Source organism: Medicago sativa, chromosome 5 (assembly GCF_051527215.1).
Source record: "Medicago sativa cultivar Bolivia chromosome 5, Bolivia_mono, whole genome shotgun sequence".
Taxonomy (NCBI): domain Eukaryota; kingdom Viridiplantae; phylum Streptophyta; class Magnoliopsida; order Fabales; family Fabaceae; genus Medicago; species Medicago sativa.
Genome location: NC_140753.1, coordinates 49,213,901 through 49,234,601, shown reverse-complemented (window position 1 = coordinate 49,234,601; position 20,701 = coordinate 49,213,901). Strand labels below are relative to the sequence as shown.

The following is a 20,701-nucleotide window of genomic DNA, read 5'->3' as shown; positions in this document are numbered from 1 at the left end:
GAGGTGCTCATGGGCCGGGTTTGTAAGCCCTCGGGTAAACATTTTTTGAGATTTTTTTTTTATATTTTTTTGAGGAAGAGTTTTTTTTTTTAACTTTTTTAATTTTTTTTTAAATAAAATAAAATCAAGTGTATCTTATATATTAAGAAATCATTTTTTTTTTGACAAAAGAAAAAGATATCAATTGGCCTCTGTTAATTGACGAGTTAGGATTATCTTTGACTGATTGATGGTATATATCATTTTTTGAGAGGAGATCGCTTATATCATTCTTCTTTATTTTTTGAGGGGAGATCGTATATATCATTCTTTCTTTTTTGAAAAATCAAATTTTGGATCTATCAGCCTAACCGATTCCCTATTTACTCTTTATTCATATGATGAGTAGATAGGAGATTGTTTCCAAATTTACTTTTTTTTTTTGCTTCATCACTTCTAAGTCTAACAAATTTCCTATATTTAAAAAAAAATCCAACCTATTATAATATATTAAAACAATTTATTTTCTTCAGAAGTTAAAACAGTTTATTCTTCCCCTCTTATGTCATAAATATAGTAAAACAGTTTTTGTAGATAATTCCATTTTGGCTTGTTCAAAAAAAAAGTAAAACAATTTTTCCTACTCTCTCATGCCATATGTATATATGAAAATATTTGTTCATATCTCTTTGAATCTATTAATCTCACTAAGTTTTATATAAAATGAAAAAATATCTAATAGAAACACGACATCTCCTAAAAAAAAACATTACATTAATGTTGATATTTTAAAAATAATCGTAAGTTTTTTTAAAAAAATTAATATCGACTTTCGCAATGTAAGTACATAAAATCTACAAAGAGGGTGATGCAGATATTTAATAGTATTACATTTTATATATATATAAAAAAATTAATAGAAACACTACATTAATATTGATTTTTTAAAAATAGTCATGAGTTTTCATGATTTGCAAAATATTGGCATATAAAAATTTGCTTTCGCAGATACATGTGCATAAATCCGTAGTACCGGGGAGCTACATTCCGAAGCATTCCCCACAAAATCTATATTTACTACTTCCCACAAGGTCACTTAGAACATGTCTCCGCTCACACAATCATCACCCTTCTTCATCATTATCCTCCTTCCATTTCCTGTATCATCTCAATCGTTAATCTCCTTGTTGATCCTCACACAGATGTAGTATTTGCCAAACTTCTCCTCACTCCCGTAACGGATGGCCATGGCCATCAACAAGAAGCTCCTCCAGAGGTTCCTGCCGAAGACGAGAATGGCTACAATGTTGTTTCCTTTGTCAAGATTCTCACACAATCTGATTGCAATAGTGGCTGTGGATTCATTGTACTCTCCCTTGCCGAAGCTTAACTTGGACGATTCCATGCGATCTCGGACACTCTCGGTCACTGACATTCAAGGCTGAGTCTGGCAGTACACGCATATCTACCGTGGTAAATCCAAGAGACACCTTTTCAGTAGGGGATGAACTTCATTTGTCAACAACAAGAAACTCGTCGCTGGTGATTCAGTTGTTTTCGTTAAAAACTCAGCTGGGAAGATATTCGTTGGAACTTGGAATATGCCGGAAAAGTGGGAAGGTAACAGAGAAGGCGGTTATGGATGCGGTGGAATTGGCGGTGAAAAACATGGCATTTGAAGTTTTGTATTATCCGAGAGCGAATTGGTTTGATTTTGTAGTGGATGCAAATGTTGTTGATGATGCCATGAAGATTAGTTGGACATCTGGAATGAAAGTTAATCTTCCTTTGAAGAAAGAAGAATCTTCAAATTCAAAGATGAGATTGTATCAGCCTCGGGGGACAATCTCAGATGTTTATAATGCTCCTTCTAATGTCCCTAATTGGCGCATGCTTCAGGTACATACGCTTTCTTCTGTTGGTCTTATTATATTTCAAGTGCATAACGTTATCTAGTACTACTTTTGTTTGATAATAAATATTACAGTTCAAGTTTATAGTTGGTACAAAGTTGAATCACAATTCGATGATTTCTTTGATAAGTATTAGTGTTGAAGTTAATGCGTGATTGACTTAGATGTCGAAACCATAATTAGAAGATGGATGATGAAATGGAATACTAAAATTGTTGTGATGTTAGCTTTGTGCCCTATAGGATAAGATTCAAATGTAATTCTAAAATTAAGAGTCAGGAAATCAATCAAGGGAACGATACAAGCCTCGATTGTGAAAGTGATCGACCAAATCCAAGAAGTTGTATCTGCAAACATGTTGAATGGGTTAATTGATGATCCTTATAAACTAATGGATCACGGAACATAATTCAGTGGTACTGTTGTCAGTGACCTGACTGGACTTGATCTCTCAAAACAAGACTTAAACCACCTTTTTTTTTTAATCTCTTTCCCTTGTGAAAAGCAAAAATAAAATGAAAATGACCAATCAATAGAGCAAGAGACTATGTTAGGTAGTTTCAGCTCACGGATCACATGATGTTTCTGTCTAAACTAATTCTTCAGATAATTTATTTAGGTCTAATTCTTTTTAATGGTTTCCCTCTTCAAAAATAAAAATAAAAATTCTTTTTAATGGTTTCATTTGAGTTTTTAAATATCTTAATATACCCAAATTGGCTATTCTCTACTTGATGAACTTCTTCTGACTAGACTATGGTGGCCTTCTTCTCTTGGTACTCAATTCATCGTAGTATTAACACCACGACTTTCACCAATAAGTGCTGGTTCTAATTTCTCTCTTGTACATTTGTTTCTGATTTTATCTTTTCTAATGTGCCACTTATCCAATTTATTGACATGCCCCTTAGTTTCCCAGTCTCTAGCAATGAAATAATTATATATAAGAGCTTTTCAGAAACTCGTTATAATCTGCTTCTGAAGCTTATCAAGTATCAACCTCTTCACTTGCCCGCTTTCAGATTTAGGAGCTGTAGAATATTTTTTAGATGCCTTCTTGTGATTTTTTAGCATCAGTGACAAGATAGTGAGAGAATCACAATGTAACTACCAAATCATTCTGAAAACATATATCTGAACAATATCATCCAAAAGTATCATTATGGAGCAACGCATCTGAACTAATTTGATATTCAAAGACATAACATCAGAACAAAGATGGCAAGACAAACTAAAATTGACACAAACTAAATTAACATCTGCATTCACATTCACAACCTTCTTAAGGTGTCATTTATATTGTATTTATACGAGAATTCTCCCGAGAGAATACACGATTTCAGAGAGATATAAGAACTCGGCATAATAACTATAAAATAAAATGCATATATAAGAACTCGCAAATAATAACTATAAAATAACTAACTAAAGTTTTGTATTGATTTTAACCTTCCCTTTCAAAGATCCCCAGATTCTCCACATAGTATCAGTTAAGCATGATAAACAAATACTCACCCACTCTCAATGACAACATTCTCCAAAGAAGAGGTTATGTCTGCATGCTTTTGACACTTGGATTTCAATGCTGCCGTGTCTTCTCTTGGATTTCAATGCTGTTGATGTTCTTCATTCAGCAATGCACAGCAAGAGTTTATAAAATCGTATTCCTTCTGATGAGTTTCAGTTTTCTTCAAGTTTTGATACATAAATTAGTAAATCTTTTGCAGTGGTTACATATTTTGGTATCTCAGTGAAAGAAGTACTGAATTTCATCCAAAATTCTAGATTCTCCTCAAGAAGTTCATCAATTCCCATCCTGAATCTCTCTTCAACAGCAGAATTGCAACTCTTGTCTCTGAAGAGTCATCGTCCTTCACTTAAGTCCTTTGTGTTGGAAATTTAGGTCTTAATTCATAAAACATGTTCAATACAAATAAAAGTATAGCGGAAGCAAATTGATCATTGAACATGAATTATGATCGGATCTACGACATGTTTGATTTATCAAGAATATTAAGAATTAGAGTATTAGTAATACCTGGATAAAGCTTTCATAGCAGTCCTCTCATCAAGAATGATAACCAAAGAGAAGGTGATCTGAAACAAACATCAACATCAACACGGTTAGCGGCGGCTGATTTGGTTCTTCCTCAATCGGTACCTTTATGCCTCAAGTTCTCTTCAGATGGGGAGAAGAGAGAGTTTTGCCGTGTACGGTATATTGGGGACCATAGCCTCTTTTATATTGGATGGCCATTAGGGTTTCCCATTATTCCGTTAATGGGTCATCCGGATATCCACTCATTGAGTCCATATCAACTAATTAAATATTTAATTAATTATCTAATTAGAAATCTAATAGCCTTATTACTTAATTTGATCACTAATCAATTAAGGCTCACAATTGATAAATAGCTAATATAATTATTATTACGATATTTGCCCACATAATGATATTTGAATATTATTAAATAATAAAATATTCCAACAATCTCCCACTTGGGCTACATATCTTAATAATTATATCAGAATTCTTTAGGCGCGCAACTGAATGCTATTTATCTTTAGATTTCAACCTTACAATCTGGTCCATCTCATACATTAATAATGGGACCACCGCGGCTGTCGTCACTGACGTATAACGTGACGAAACCCCGACGACCACCATACCAATGCACTTGATGACATAGATCGATATGGATGAGTGGCATGGAAATTTCATGTAATGTGATCTCTAAATCATGCCTATTTCCAACTGATCCAACTGAAAACTTTAGTGAGATCAAAACTGAAGTTTGCAAATTCAATATTAGCACAAAATGATACAGAAATGGTTATAATAAATATAACCTCGTGTACTTTATTTCTGCAGAAAATCATAACATAAAGTCTGTATCAATACCAAAACAAAAGTATAGAACATAAAGTAAAAGAGACTCCCACTAATCCAAGACATCCTTAATGACAACAACCATATGAAAGACCTTATGTGTCATGTCTTTGAATAGCGGATCAGCTAGCATAAAGTTTTGTCTCTACTTGTTCTATCATTCAACAACAATAATCTATAAGGTAATGAACCTTATAAACTTTGTTATCAAATAACTATACGACTGAATTATGTCACTATATAACTTGAGTGGTCTTTCGATGCCTTTAACGATATGCAATCAAGTGACATAAATACTTACAATCATTTCTTGAGTTAGGATGTATGTCATATACTGACATCCAAAAGTCAGAGTCTGACACAAAAATGATCTCCAAATTGTCAGATCTCTGATGTGAGCATAAGCTCTCTTGTTCTCTTTAATAATCCTTAAGGTTGCTTTTCAACAATTCAAACTTTGAATTGCTCAAGTATCTGCCAAACAATCTGATTATATATGCTATTTCCAAATGCATATAAATAAGATCATACTTAAAAATCCTATAGACAAAGCGTAGGAAAATACTTAATTTTCAGAATTTATAAATTTTCTAATGGGCAATATTTGAGACTGAAAGTCTCTCTCAGTGATTGTCACCTATAATTTATTATGTCAATTTATTTTCAACTTTATTGATATAAACCTTTTGTGACATCTGAAGGATACTTTGAGAATAATCTCTAAGTATCTAAAACTTAATACAAAATAAGTGCCCCCAAGATCTTTCATTGCTAAACTTTCATTAGAGATATTCTTGGTTTCACATAACTAATATATCAATGTTGACTAAACAAAATATAATTGACACATTAAACTTGAACTATAAATTTACTCCCACTGAGCTTAATAAAACCACAATTCTCCATAATGTTATCTCAAAACCAAATGAGACAATTACTTTATGAGAATTTGTGGTAACACTAAAGAGACAAATTTCTTAATTTATAAGTGGATTTCATGACTTTGCAAACCATCTATTTTGTATCAATTGACACAAAAGTTTGATTCAGTTGCACCATATTGTATCATTAATGTCACCATTAAGAAACACTATATTGAAATCCATCTTGTGCAGCTCCAAAATTATAGTAAGCAAACTAGTATCATGACTGTCCTAATAGAGTCATTCAATTAAACTAAATAGAATTTCTCTTTTCAGTCAATTCTTAATAACACTAGAATCCCTAGTTCTTGAGGGTGTTGAGTTTGATCTATATGAAATAGTTTCTTAACTTGATTGAGAGGAAGAACAATAATGTCCCCATGAGGATCCAAATATACTATAATAATAATAGTAACTATATGAATTAATTTAGAACTAATTCTTCCTCATTTAATTTTGTTCTATTACCATATCTCTCCCCCAAACTCAATATCCTCAAGAAAACTTAACAATTTATGTCTCAAAATTTCCTTAATTTGTGGGACGAAAAATTTATAGTATTCAAAACCTTAAACAATATAGAATGTCACAATCATAACTGAATCGACTCTAATAATTGAACTTAAAAGACACATCGAATCATCATTTGAAAATAAAACTCAAAATATCTTGATTTATTCAAAGAGAAATTAAAACAAAATTTAATTCAAATAATGATTCACCAAATTGTCTTTTAAATACAAAAATAAGCTAGTAACGACAATCTAAAAATAGTTCAAAGATGAATAAAATAATCTTTATCGACTATGTCCATTCTAAATTGATATATCTTTCAACATCATTGGACATAAATCAGTCAAGACTACCTTTCTTTATTTGCCCTTGTCTTTTGAGGTATTTTTCTGAATGAGCACCATTTATTTTCTCTTGCTTCAACCTTTACTTATTTGCACACTTCATGAATTGATCATTTAAATGATCATTTCTAACTGTAACAGTTATAAACTTAATTGTGCAAAGAGAATACTATATACTGAATTCTCGAACAAGTCATATGATAGTCGAAATTACTGAATTTTTGAACAAGTCATGTGATAGTCGAAATTATAGTGTCTCAACAAGATTAAATATTTACATAATGTGCTCCTAATATTTTCTTTGCCTAATAATCTTAATGAAATACTCACTCTCCAATGAGAATTTGTCTTTCTCTATATTGCTTTGAAAGCACTTTAGTTTAAGCAAAGAAAATATGACAAAAATATGTCTTCTTAAATAACACCTCAAATATATATGATATCTTAGCTTTATGATCGATCACATGTGACCTATAGAATTTGGTGTATACTCACTTGTCAAACTTGATTCTCACATTGGGTACTGAATTTGTGAGAGAATGTGAGTTTTACCATCCTTATCTAAGGTCTAGATCCAAGAACAATATCAATGTTATTCTTTAAATCCTACATTAGAATTTAACTCAAAATAGCAGATACATAAATTATATTAGTTTAAAGAGAACAAGAGTAGTTAAAGTACTCACCAAAATACCTAGTGCACCATCAATATCAAGTCTTTAAACAATAATATCAATTGCTAGTGGTAATTTACAGCAATTATCAAACAAGGACAATTTACTTTGACAAAGAATAATTGTCATATGTTTATCATAATATGTGTGAATGTAAACTCTTAAATATTTAAATAAGTTTACACCAACACAACATCATCACACATGTCAGTAAAATATTAAATAAATGTGCTTCTTTATTTGTAAATAAAAGACCTTAACAAGATACCAAGCGCACCATTAAAACACAATCTTTGGATTGCTAAGAATTAACTGCAAGCGGTACTCTCAATGCAATGATCAAACATTGGTGATAAGTCCTGTCAAATAATAGTCACCTTTGGGCATACTATTACCCACATGGATAATTACGTTATAATCACCACATATTTACCCTCGCAAGTGCACAATTATCCGGCCAAGTTGCGCCTTCCTTGGGGCCGAACAACAACTCGCTTGAATAATTTTACACTACATCTTTTGTAAGCTTAATTGAAATCAATTTACACAACAGAGGTTACTTGGGCAACATTATTGTTTCAACTGACTCAACTAATTTTACTAGACAATTTTAATATACATTAAATTGGGTGACAAATCCTGTCAAATAATAGTCACCTTCGGGTATCCTATTATTCACATGGAAAATTACTTTATAATCACCACACATTTACTATCATATGTATGTAACTATCCGGTCAAGTTGTGCCTTCCTTGGGGCCGACGACAACTCACATGAATAATTTCATACTACGCCTTTTGTAAGTTCAGTTGAATCAAATCTACGCAACAGAGGTTACTTTGGCAACATGTTGTTTCAACCAAAACGACCGCAATTACTAGACATTTCACAGTAAATTAAATGGGAATGGTCTTAAATTTACAAGGCACTACTGACATAATGTAGGCCAAATTAGTTCTTTATGTTGTTAAGTAATCTTGAGGTCACTCGGCAACCCTTAAGTGTGAAGACAAATTCACGAATTTGAAAGAAGATGAAAGTCACAAATCACACCAATGTGTGTATGACAATACTTAAGTGTGAAGACAAACTCATGAATTTGAAAGAAGATGCAAGTCACAAATCACACCAATGTGTGTATGACAATACATTTACATATATTGCATAAAAGCCACAACAAACATAGCATGAAATATGTCCAAAATGCATGATAAGACAAAATATTATTGCAGAAAACTTAATAACAATAAACTCTAACATCATAATCATGCTATAAGAAAAATATTCAATTTCAAACCAAAAGAAAATTGAATCTTATATACACCAAAATATTCATGCCACAATTGATTCACATATACGAAATGATTCTTTAAATAAAATAATGAATGACTCCAAATTAAATGTTTTCCTAAATAAAGAAAACAAACTTTATATGTCTATAAAGAAATAAACAAAACTAGAATTAATATTTTTCAAAATTAAAGAATTTAATCCTTACTTTATGTACTACCAAATTAGTTCAAAAATATTTTGAGATATGGTTTTAAAACACTATTCAAAAGAGACAATAAATTTCCACAAATGATATATGATGACCAAATATATATCAAAATTGCCTAATATCTCAAAATAAACTTTTAAATATTGAATCTATGTGAATCAAAACCAAATTTTTTGTAGAAATTAAGCTCTAAGATATGATAACAATATTTGAAAATATATTTTTGCCAAAAGATTTAATATAAAATCAAATCACCAAAATCAAAATAAAATTCAAATCATTATCGGTTTTATATTCAAATCCGTATTTCAAGGCAACAAATTATATCTGCTATACAAAAATGGTTTAAATGACCAGAACCTTCGTCGAGTATATGGTAAAACAACCACATGGATCCATATAAGATATGTTTCACAAAAGTGAATCATCTCATAAAAAAAAAAATATAGAATACAAACTGGAGAAATTAATCCAAATATTTATCCATTAGGGTTGGATCCAAACAAGATAGCACAAGGTATGGTAAAGTAAATAGAAATCACGCACATCAACCATAATACGATAAAATTTGGCCTAAATATATGTTATATTATATTATATGCTATGAAATATATTTCAGAATCACACCAAATTGAGATCAATCAAAACAACAGACAAGGTAGAACAAATTCCATAACAAAGGTGTAGAAAACCAATACACGATTTTAATTTATAAATATATATCTACCTTTGAAATTGCTTGATCAAGTGAAGAAAAAACTGCAAGTATGTCACTAATTAATTTATGCAAGCTGAATTATCATCGATTCACTTTCAACAATCGCAAAATATTTATTTATGATGATAAACTAAATTAATTAATACTATCCAAGACAAATACGTGCCGAAAAATAAAAAAAAACCAATACGACACAAAGCAAATAATTTTCTCAATTTGGATGGCACAAAAATAAATAACAGTAAACACAAGGCATGATTCCAAAAGTCAAAATATGCAAGCTCAGTGTTTAATCAGGATGGACATCGAGGACCGAAATTAAATGCACAAAAGTTTGTAACTCAGGATCCATGAATACAAAGGCATCAATGAATTAGAGAAACAAATAGACAATTGATAAAGGCTTGACTGGGAAAAGAAAAATAAATATTGACACCGATAACCAATGATTTGCAAACAGGCATCGTTAATCAAAACAAAATAGGCGTCACATACATATATATCAAGCCAGAAAAATAAAACCTGATCCATGATTCAACTTAAACATGTGCGGTTGGATAAATTTTAAAGTAAATAAAAAAATATACAACCGAACAATACCCATGGACAAAAAAAAAATATGGTCATGGCAGAAGATAAAAGCATCGATGAATAAACTCAAACCATCGATGAACAGTCATCGCTAATTTTAAATTAAGGTTCATAACAAAAATTGGGGAATAACACAAAACCCGTAGGAAAATCAAATTCCATATAGAGACTAAAATTATCCCAATAAATCAAACAAGACCGCTCTGATACCACTTGTTGGAAATTTAGGTCTTAATTCATAAAACATGTTCAATACAAATAAAAGTATAGCGGAAGCAAATTGATCATTGAACATGAATTATGATCGGATCTACGACATGTTTGATTTATCAAGAATATTAAAAATTAGAGTATTAGTAATACCTGGATAAAGCTTTCATAGCAGCCCTCTCATCAAGAATGATAACCAAAGAGAAGGTGATCTGAGACAAACATCAACACGGTTAGCGGCGGCTGATTTGGTTCTTCCTCAACCGGTACCTTTATGCCTCAAGTTCTCTTCAGATGGGGGAGAAGAGAGAGTTTTGCCGTGTACGGTATATTGGGGACCATAGCCTCTTTTATATTGGATGGCCATTAGGGTTTCCCATTATTCCGTTAATGGGCCATCCGGACATCCACTCATTGAGTCCATATCAACTAATTAAATATTTAATTAATTATCTAATTAGAAATCTAATAGCCTTATTACTTAATTTGATCACTAATCAATTAAGGCTCACAATTGATAAATAGCTAATATAATTATTATTACGATATTTGCCCACATAATGATATTTGAATATTATTAAATAATAAAATATTCCAACACTTTGTTCATGTTACAACTTTTACATCTCGTTTTGGCCCTGGCTTTTGTGGATTAGTTTTATCATAATGATATTCATTCACGAGGGAGCTTAACTTTTCCCTCACTTAAGTCGTTTGGACAAAAATATCATGGATATGAAGATCTCATAATAAATATATATTCGTAAGTGATACAGCGAGCTCAGAATAAATATATTTCTACAAGATATAGCAATCACTTAAAAAAAGAATCACATTTGCTGTTCATAATAAATAACCAATAATATTCACAAATTTCCCATTTGATATGTGTTGGTATGTGACTCAAAATTGTGTTTTGGATCACGATTTCGTAAGCGTGTAACGATTTTGGTAGAGCCGAGAGCATGTTTTCTGGATGTTCGATCATGACACGATTTTGGGAAAACGTGACACGATTTTCGGCTTGCTGGGCACGTTTTCAGGATAAGGTTGGTCGTACCTTGGGTCGTACGTATCAACCGTGTCACGATTTGGACAAACGTGACACGATTTTGTCCGGATCTGAACACTATATATGCATTCTTTGACCCATTTGTTGGTGAAGCTTGGTAAATCTCATGGAAACTAAAGGATGGAACTTTTAGGGCTTTAGATACTAAAGGTTGAGGGTCTTTGGGTGAGGTTCAAAGCTTCAAGATGTGAATCTTGGAGAACCAAAAGAGGGGGCTCTTGGGAAAAGGGTTGGTGCCTTTCGGGGAAGATTCATGGGGTTGGGAAGCACATGAGTGGAGAGTCTAATTGTAAACACCTTGGGAGAGTGAAAATCATTGAGTATCTTTTTCATTGGTGAGATTGGGAAAATGGGTAGAAATTAGGGTTGTTCTTTGTGAGCTTGTTGAAGCTAATTTCTTGTAACTCATTTGTATCTCTTTGTAAGAACTCATTAATAGTGGATTGGAGAGATCAATCTCTCCCCCAGATTAGGTCAAGTTGGACCGAACTGGGTGAACATTTCTTGGTGTTGTTATCTTTTCTTTACTCTCTTTATGTTGTTTATTCCTTGGATGGTTTGTGGTTTTGCTATGCACTTGGTTTATAGACTAGGTCTATATTGTTGTTGTTGCTTGTAGTTAATTTGGGTTTTGGTTGCCATTGATACTTGCTCCACGAATCTAAATTTCATTGATGTGAAGTTTGGATATGAGTCCGAATTCACAATAATATGTCACACGACTTTATACAAAAATCAAAATGTATGTTATAACCTCACACGCAGGTTACCTCACTAAACCATGTACAACAGACACAAAAGACAAATCTGAAGGTGAGAAAAACACAAGAAGGGGGGTTGAATTGTGTTTTGAAAAATTCTTCGTTTCTCCTAAAACTGAAACACACTGGACAGAAGCTAAGTGAGACAGCTTCTGAAGTGATAATCAGAATCTGAATGCAGCGGATAAAAATAGAGAGAGAGAGAAGAAGAAAGACACAAAGCAATTATACAGGTTCCTTCCACAAACCGGAAGTAGTCCTGTCCCCCTTGCACTTCCAAGGAGAGTTCACTAAAATGTAATATCTGATTACAATTTCTCAAGCACACAGCAAGAGACTTCCTTTGCTCAAGCACACTTTGCAAGAGTCTTCCTATGCTCAAGAACACAATCAAGAGGCTTCTATGCTCAAGCACAACTGCAAGAAACTTCTAGACAAACAAGATTACAAAGAAAAATGTTTAAGGTTGAACAATTGATATACAATCAGAGGTGCTCACAATACAAATTAGATAAGACTCTAAGACTTAAGAATTTCTAAGATATGACTTTGAGAGACAGAAATTCTAAGTGAATGCAGGAAAATTTTAGCAGAGTTTTGGCACTAGTAAAATGTTGATGAGTCTTTCGTTCAGCATTGCCAAATCTCTAAGTCTTCACTCCTTTATATAGAGGTGTGAAAGAGACGTGAAATTGCCAGCACATCAAAAGAGTCGTTGTTGATGCTTGATCAATCACCAATGATCTATTGCCTGATATGGTTGTTGTCCTATGAAGAACCAATTTGAAATCCATTCCTAATGCGAAGGAACATCTTTGCAGGCATAGCTGTTATTCTGGAGATGTTTTTCTTGTCTTGTAGCGTGGACACAAAACAGAGTAGTGGAGAAGGTGGTTGTACAGTTCGTACATAGTACAATGTCAACGCTCTTTGAAGATAAGCTTCCAATGCCTTCAAATCTTCACCAAAATGACCATTGCAAAGTTCCACTAGTCTTCTGCATTGCTTTCGAATCCAATAGACAGCTTTTGAAATGTTAATTCTTGAATCTTCAACTTGAGGTGATTTTCAGCTTCTGATGAGGTTGCTTCCGAACTTGCTTCTAATGAACTTCAGCTTCTGATGACGTCATCCATCTTCAGGAGCGCTTTTGTCTTCAGGAGCACTTTTGTCATCAGGAGCACTTTTGACTTCAGGAGCACTTCTCTTCAGATGCTTTAAGCTTCCTTTAGTTGATTCCTTAGCTTTCATTTCTTCTTCAGAACCTTTATGTGATGTAAAAAATTAACTATGGTCCTGTACACTTGAACAAATATTAACTAGTCCAATTGACAATTTTTAATACCTTGTTATCATCAAAACTCTTTAAGGTTCATTGTTAAACACATTTTGTTCCAACAATCTCCCCCTTTTTGATGATGACAAACAATAGTATTTAAAATGTTATCAATTGTTGTTAATCTAATTAACAAGTTGACCTTGGGGTTCTGAGGTTTGTAAGATCAGAGTCTGAGGTTTGTAAGCTCTAACTTCCCTTGATTCTGATAGTCTTTAAGGTGAGGTTTGTAAGCTCCCCCTAATTTCTACCCAGGTTAATTAAATTTTTTTAAAGTATAATAATATTTCAAAATGAAAGAATTAGATTATAGATAAGAAGAATGATTCAATTAATTTTATTTGAAATTTGATACTCCTTCTCACGTTCATAGCTTATACCTTTCAGGTAATAATGATAGAAGTTTTTCAAAATAATTTTCAAATATCATTAATGGGGCTCAGAGCCTTTAAATACTATCACATATACTCCCCCTTTTGTCATTAGCAAAAAGAAAATAAGCACATAAGACAAAAAGATAGTGAGAAAAACTCAAAACTAGAGAGTATAAACTACAATCAGAACCTAAAATCTTATCATAACATAATCAGAGCAGAAATAATAGAATATATCAGAGCAAGGCATATATCTAAACATAAAGCAATATGTATCAGAAAAAAAATATGCAATTCAATAACATTCAGAAGCAACAAGAAATACAGAGCATAAGGAGTTCAAAAGCATAAAGTATTAACAACCAGAAACAAGAAAGAAAAACATTAGGGTGTGCAACTAATGGTTGGTTTGTTTTTGTTGTTGAATCATAGTCATCATGCGATCTATTTGCTCAGATTGCTTCTTCACCAAGTCTTCAAGAGCCAACTGCCTTTGAAGGATAGACTCTTCCCTAGCCTTGGATTCCTCATGTTGTTTTGCCAGTTTCTGTTTCAGCAGCTTGAATATCCTTGCTTCCCTTGAAACGTAGTATGACTCTGAGTAGAAAGGCTTATTTGCCAGATACAACACTGGAGTTCTAGCTTGCTCATCTGATTGCAGATTCGTCAGAAATCTTCTAACTGTAGCAGCTTTAATCGTGATACACTTCTTGCTCACAACTTCTATCAGGTCAGAAGATTTCTTCTTCAAAGATGACCATTGTTCCTCATAGACAACAGGCAAGTCAAGCATTCTCCTGAGATGAACCAAATCTTGCATTTCTGAGTTGATCTTGAATAACTCAGACTGAATGTAGTCAGATTCCAGGATGTGTAGAGGTGGTTGTTGAAGAATTTCTAAGTCTGATAAGGATGGGTTAGAAGCACTAAGTGAAAGGTATTGAACAGGTTCAGATTCTGGAATGGTGATTTATTGATCAGGTAGAGTTGTTGAGGACGGTTGATCAGTGTTAACTTGTATAGTCGAAATTAAAGCTTGGGGATTGACTTGATGATCAGTGTCAATATCCATTGAAGTGACTGTAGAGTTGGTTGGGGATGTTGGTTTGATGACATTTGTAGGTGGGGGTATGGATTGCTCAGTTTGTGGGTTAATATGGGTGTTGTGTGGTTGTTGTTGGGGGCTTTCTGAACTTGCTTCCTTAGAAGCAACTTCAGAGGCTTTTTGTGAATTTAGGTTAGAATCTGGTAGTTCACCTGAGCAGTGACTGACCAGATTGTCTAATACAGAGTTGTCTTCTGTTTGTTCAGGAACAGGTGAGTTAGATGATGGGGGCTCAGTATTAATAGAGGGATTTGGAATCTGAGTTACCTGAACTGAGTTGTCAGCTTCTGAGGTAGACTTTGGAGCAGTAGGCTGTGGAACAGTAGCTTGTAGGACAGCTTCTAAAGTCTCAGCTTTTGAAGCATCAGCTCCTTGAGCTTCCTCCACAAGTATCATCATTTCTTCCTCCATATCATCTTCTGTAGGTTCACCAGCAATTGCCTTGACTTCAGCAATTTTTCTCCTTGAAGTATTCATCACACTTATCTAACCCAAGAGCTTTGAGCTTTTCATCCCTTTCCAGTTTGTATTCTGCTTCCTTTTCCTTCATGTCTGCTATCATCTGATCAGCACGCTCTTTGGCCATTCTCTTCATTGCGGGACTCACCACAACCATAGGACTCTCAATCTGTACAGGAGCTTACTTCTTCTTGGGCTTATGCTCTTCTACTTCTATTTCATCAAGAGCTTGCTCTAGTTGTTCCTTGGTGATTATGGTCTCACCTTTTCCTCTTCTTTTCTTGGGAATAGAAGCAGGAGCAACTTTTGCTTCTTGGCCTTAACATCAGCAGCAACAGACTCAACTTTGGTTTTGGTCCTTTTGCCCTTAGTTCCTTCAGGAGCATCAGGAACAACTACAACTTGAACGTTAGCACCTGATTCCCTTGAATGAGCAGCTACAAGTCTAGTTAAGACTTCAGGATTGTTCTCTTGTAGAATGGAAGGAAAATCCTTAACTAGTTCTGATTCAGTTGTGGACTTTTCCATCCAATTCTCGTTGACAGGGAGTTGCTTGATGATCCTCATAGCATACAGAGTCTTGTTGTTTATGATCTTGTCAGAAGTACTTGCTTTCTTCCTTTGTTAATTCCTTCTTTGATATCCCAGCAGAGATGATGCATGAGGTATCTTGGAAGGTTTATCCTTTCAAAAGTGGCCATAAAGTACAAAGTCAGTTGATGATCCTGGTTAGGTTGATCAGCTCCTCCTCCTCTTTGAAAGAAGCAGTTTGTGCAGAACTTTAGAAGCAGTCTGTGACAATCCTCCATTTCCACAGTCTTTGCCTTTGGGTTTGCTTTCAACAGCAATCTTACGTAACTTTCCAACAGGACATCATCCTTGCTGCCATCCCACTTAAATCTACCTTTAGTAGAAACCCTGCAAGCTTTGGAAATTGCTTTTTCGGTGATGGTTATTGGAATAACCATCACAGCTGACCTTATCTCCATTTCCTCAAATGGTTCCAAACCCATTTCTTCTCTAGTCTTCCCTTTCAGACTAGAATCTCTCTCTACAACCTGTTTCTCTTCTAACCTTGCTGCTTCCCAATCATAAACTTCACCCCTTAGCCAGAAATCCTTGACCAGATTTTCATATGTTGGTCCATTCAACATACGGAAGTAACCATATAACTTTTGAGGTTTAACGAAAGCCTCCATGTCCACCTTGTATCTCTCAAGAGAAGTGAAGTCCACTGGTGATTCCTTTTGAATAACTAATGATTCAGCTGGAATGGACATGGTCTTTGGTTTGATTACTAACCTCGGTTCTGAAGCACCTTGTTGTTGTTGCATGCTTGAAGTAGATTCTGGAATATCTTGTTGCGAGCTTGATGATGCCATTTGATGATGATGATGATTTAGGGTTCTAGGGTTGAGAATTGCGCTTACTTCGCAAAGAGCAGGTTTGAAAGATGAAGTGTTTGTTGCGAAGTGAGTAGTGTGTGAATTGACTAAGTGTTAAGAGTAAAAACGTTTCACATACAAAGGGAACAAACAAACATAGCATTAATGACAAAGGGGGCGCGTGAAAGTACTTTCAAAGCTTTTAAATCATCATTGCCCTTTTAAGTTATACACCAATACAAATAAGCCACGTCAGAAGTCCTCAGGAAAACTGCCAAGTTAGTGGGCCAGAAGTTACCATAAAAATTAACTTCCAACCTTTCCACTAACTCTACTATTCAGAAGCACAAAATTCAGCTTCTGGACCTCAGATGCTGACGTCATCATCAGAAGCGTATTTTCCTCAGAACCTCAATAAAGAGCTTCTGATGGACCACAACTTCTGAACTAACTTCAGAACCTAAAATCCTATTCAGGAGCAAACAAACTTTAATCAGACACAAAATGCATGTTCAAATTTTTCTTTATAAAATCAAATCTTTCAATAGCTAAAGGCTTAGTAAATATATCAGCCCATTGATTCTCAGTATCAATGAATTGTATATCTAAAACTCCTTTTTGAACATAGTCTCTGATAAAATGGTGTTTGATTTCAATATGCTTAGCTCTTGAATGAAAAATTGGATTTTTAGACAAACAAATAGTAGCAGTATTATCACAATAAATGGGAATACTGTTAGCAATTATCTGATAGTCTTCCAACTGATGTTTCATCCAAAGTAGTTGTTTACAACAACTTGCGGCTGAGATGTATTCTGCTTCTGCTGTAGACATAACAATGGTTGCTTGCTTTTTGCTAGCCCAGGATATCAGATTATCACCCAGAAATTGACAGTTGCCACTGGTTGACTTTTTTTCAATCCTATCACTAGCATAATCAGCATCACAAAATCCAACTAGCTTATAATCTAAGGATTTCCTATAAAGGAGTCCAAGATTAGTTGTTCCCTTCAAATACCTGAAGATTCTCTTGACAGCAGTCATATGAGATTCTCTAGGATCTGATTAGAATCTTGCACACAAGCATACACTGAATAAAATATCTGGCTTAGATGCAGTAAGGTATAACAACGAACCAATCATACCACTGTACAACTTCTGATCTACTTTTGCTCCTTCATCTTCTTTGCTTAAAATGCATGTTGGATGCATTGGAGTGTTCATCACTTTACAATCTTCAAGCTTAAACTTCTTCAGAAGCTCCTTTGTGTATTTTGTTTGATGAACATAGACTCCATCTTCACATTGATTGATTTGAATGCCCAGGAAGAACTTCAGCTCTCCCATCATGCTCATTTCAAATTTATCCTGCATTAACTTAGAAAATTCCTTGCAAAGAGATGCATTAGTAGAACCAAATATTATATCATCAACATATATTTGCACAACAAGAATATCTTTTCCAAGGGTCCTTCTGAAGAGTGTTGTGTCAACCTGACCTCTTTTAAAATCATTTTTGATTAAGAAATTACTTAGTCTATCATACCAAGCTCTAGGAGCTTGTTTCAAGCCATATAGTGATTTCTTCAGTTAAAAACATGATCAGGATATTTAAGATCCTCAAAACCAGGAGGTTGTTTGACATACACTTCTTCTTCTATGACACCATTAAGAAATGCACTCTTGACATCCATTTGTTATAATATTATGCCATGATTAACTGCATAGGAAAGAAGTAACCTGATTGCTTCCAATCTTGCAACTGGAGCAAATGTTTCAGAGTAATCAATGCCTTCTTGTTGACTATAACCTTGTGCAACAAGTCTTGCTTTGTTTCTTGTTACTTCTCCTTACTCATTCAACTTATTTCTGAATACCCATTTTGTTCCAATAATGTTCTTGTGCTGAGGTTTGGGTACCAGATCCCACACATCATTTCTTTGAAATTGATTTAACTCTGCTTGCATAGCTAAGATTCATCCATCATCTGAAAGTGCTTCATCAACTGTTGTAGGTTCAATCATTGATATCAGTCCAATCATTGTATCTTCTTGTCTGAAGTATGATCTTGTTCTTCTAGGACTATCCTTGTTTCCAATGATTAGCTCCTCAGGATGTGAAGACTTGTGCTTGAATGTGTTTATGGGAGGATCTGCTTGATGTGAGCCATCTTGTGCTTCATCAGAAGCAGCTTCGTCTTGAGCTTCTGATGTGGGTTCAGCTTCTGGACTATCTTCAGATTCTGCTATCTGATCAGGTTCTGGAGTTTCTTCAGGTACCTGTATCTTTGTAAAACTTTCATCTAGCTCTGGAGTTTTACTCTCAGGCTCTTTATCATCAAATTTAACGTGCATTGATTCTTCAACACAAAGTGTTTCTGAAATATACACTCTGTATGCCTTTGGCCTTTCAGAGTAACCTAAAAAGATTCCTCTTTGGGCCTTCTCATCAAATTTCTTTAGGTAGAGCTTGTTATTTAGAATGTAACATGTACATCAAAATTGTTGAAAGTAAGAGATATTGGGTCTTCTTCCTTTAAAGAGTTTGTAACGCCCTATTTCTATTAAAGCGATAAAACACGCGAATATAACAAATATTCAAGAAATAGACGCTATGTCTCATCTAAACAACAACCAACTGCATATATAAATAATATCTCATCAGTCACAGCGGATAATATCATACATCTCCAAAATCAAAACAATACATATGTCATGGTCATGCATCGACATCAACATAAAATCCTCCAAAGTCTCCACAATGAGTACACCTCAACAATACAATAAGTCCAACACAACAAAAGACACTGACTCAACCTAATCAGAGCCCTATACTATAACTCCAAAATGATAACGGAGGCTAGCTCCCGCTATCCAAACATCCAACAAGCAACTCACCAAGCGACTAATCCTGCACAACGTCTACCCATCCATACAGACAGGTAGGCGGTCGAAACCACTGGGGGTAAGCATTACATTAATCATAATCAACAGATAAAAACATAGCATTCAAGGATTCATACATATCACATACACATAACTGTCGCTCCTAGAATACTAGCGTCATATGGTTAATATCCCCCCATTACTTGCACCTCAAGCTATCATAGCATAACAGACATGTTCAATCTCTAATCAAGACATTGACACAATCTCATCATTTATCAATAACAATCAATGAAAGGATTAATCACCTCGTTCTTCACTTAGCATACTTAACTTAACAAGTACAATTCATCATTTCAAAGTTATAAGCAAGTAATCATCATCATCAAAGAAATCACCACATCATATGCGTATATACATATACAAATCTCACATCATCATTAATATCAAAATAATTATCTTCAATTGATTCACCAAGTGTATAAGCACAAACAAGTGAGACATGCAATTAGAACATAGTTCAATTATTCACAACCGTCAACAAAATCCACCAATGTACATATACACCAATCCACACAATCACAACATTCACCAAATTTCACCAATACACAAATTCTTCAAGTCACATATTCAATTATGTCATAACTCATCAACCATTAAATTCAAAATGTCACAAGTATGTATTCATCAAACACACTTATCATCAACAATCACCATTCACATACAACAACAAGATAATATTTCAATATGCAATGCGCCTACATTCGACACATATATGCATGTGGTACCATAACAACAGTCATTAGATGCCAACCGCACATCTATGTAAGAGTAGTCCACACATTCAACAATCATAATACACATAAGAGTCATCATCACATAAATCATCATCAACTACACAATATCCCACAACAATCCCACATATCTCTCATAAACCAAGCAAAGTGGAATAATACAACATTTATGATAAACATCATATTCAACCTTCAACAACCATTCATACATCATCTCATCATCATATTAATCTATTCATAAAGGGTTCATAAGCAATTGGCTCTCAAAAATCA

At 34.0% G+C, this 20,701-nt stretch overlaps 1 protein-coding gene and 1 pseudogene across 1 annotated transcript in view; both read left to right on the top strand.

Annotated features, from left to right (window-relative positions):
• The first annotated feature begins 9 nt into the window (after positions 1–9).
• On the top strand, positions 10–1,592 carry LOC146922656 (auxin response factor 17 pseudogene; annotated as a pseudogene).
• A 25-nt stretch (positions 1,593–1,617) lies between these two features.
• Positions 1,618–20,701, top strand: part of LOC146922655 (auxin response factor 22-like) — a 46,314-nt gene continuing 27,230 nt past the window's right edge. The window contains exon 1 of the mRNA XM_085711585.1: positions 1,618–1,878. Within this exon, the coding sequence (XP_085567711.1) occupies positions 1,618–1,878 (261 nt within the window). The remainder of the gene's footprint in view (positions 1,879–20,701) is intronic.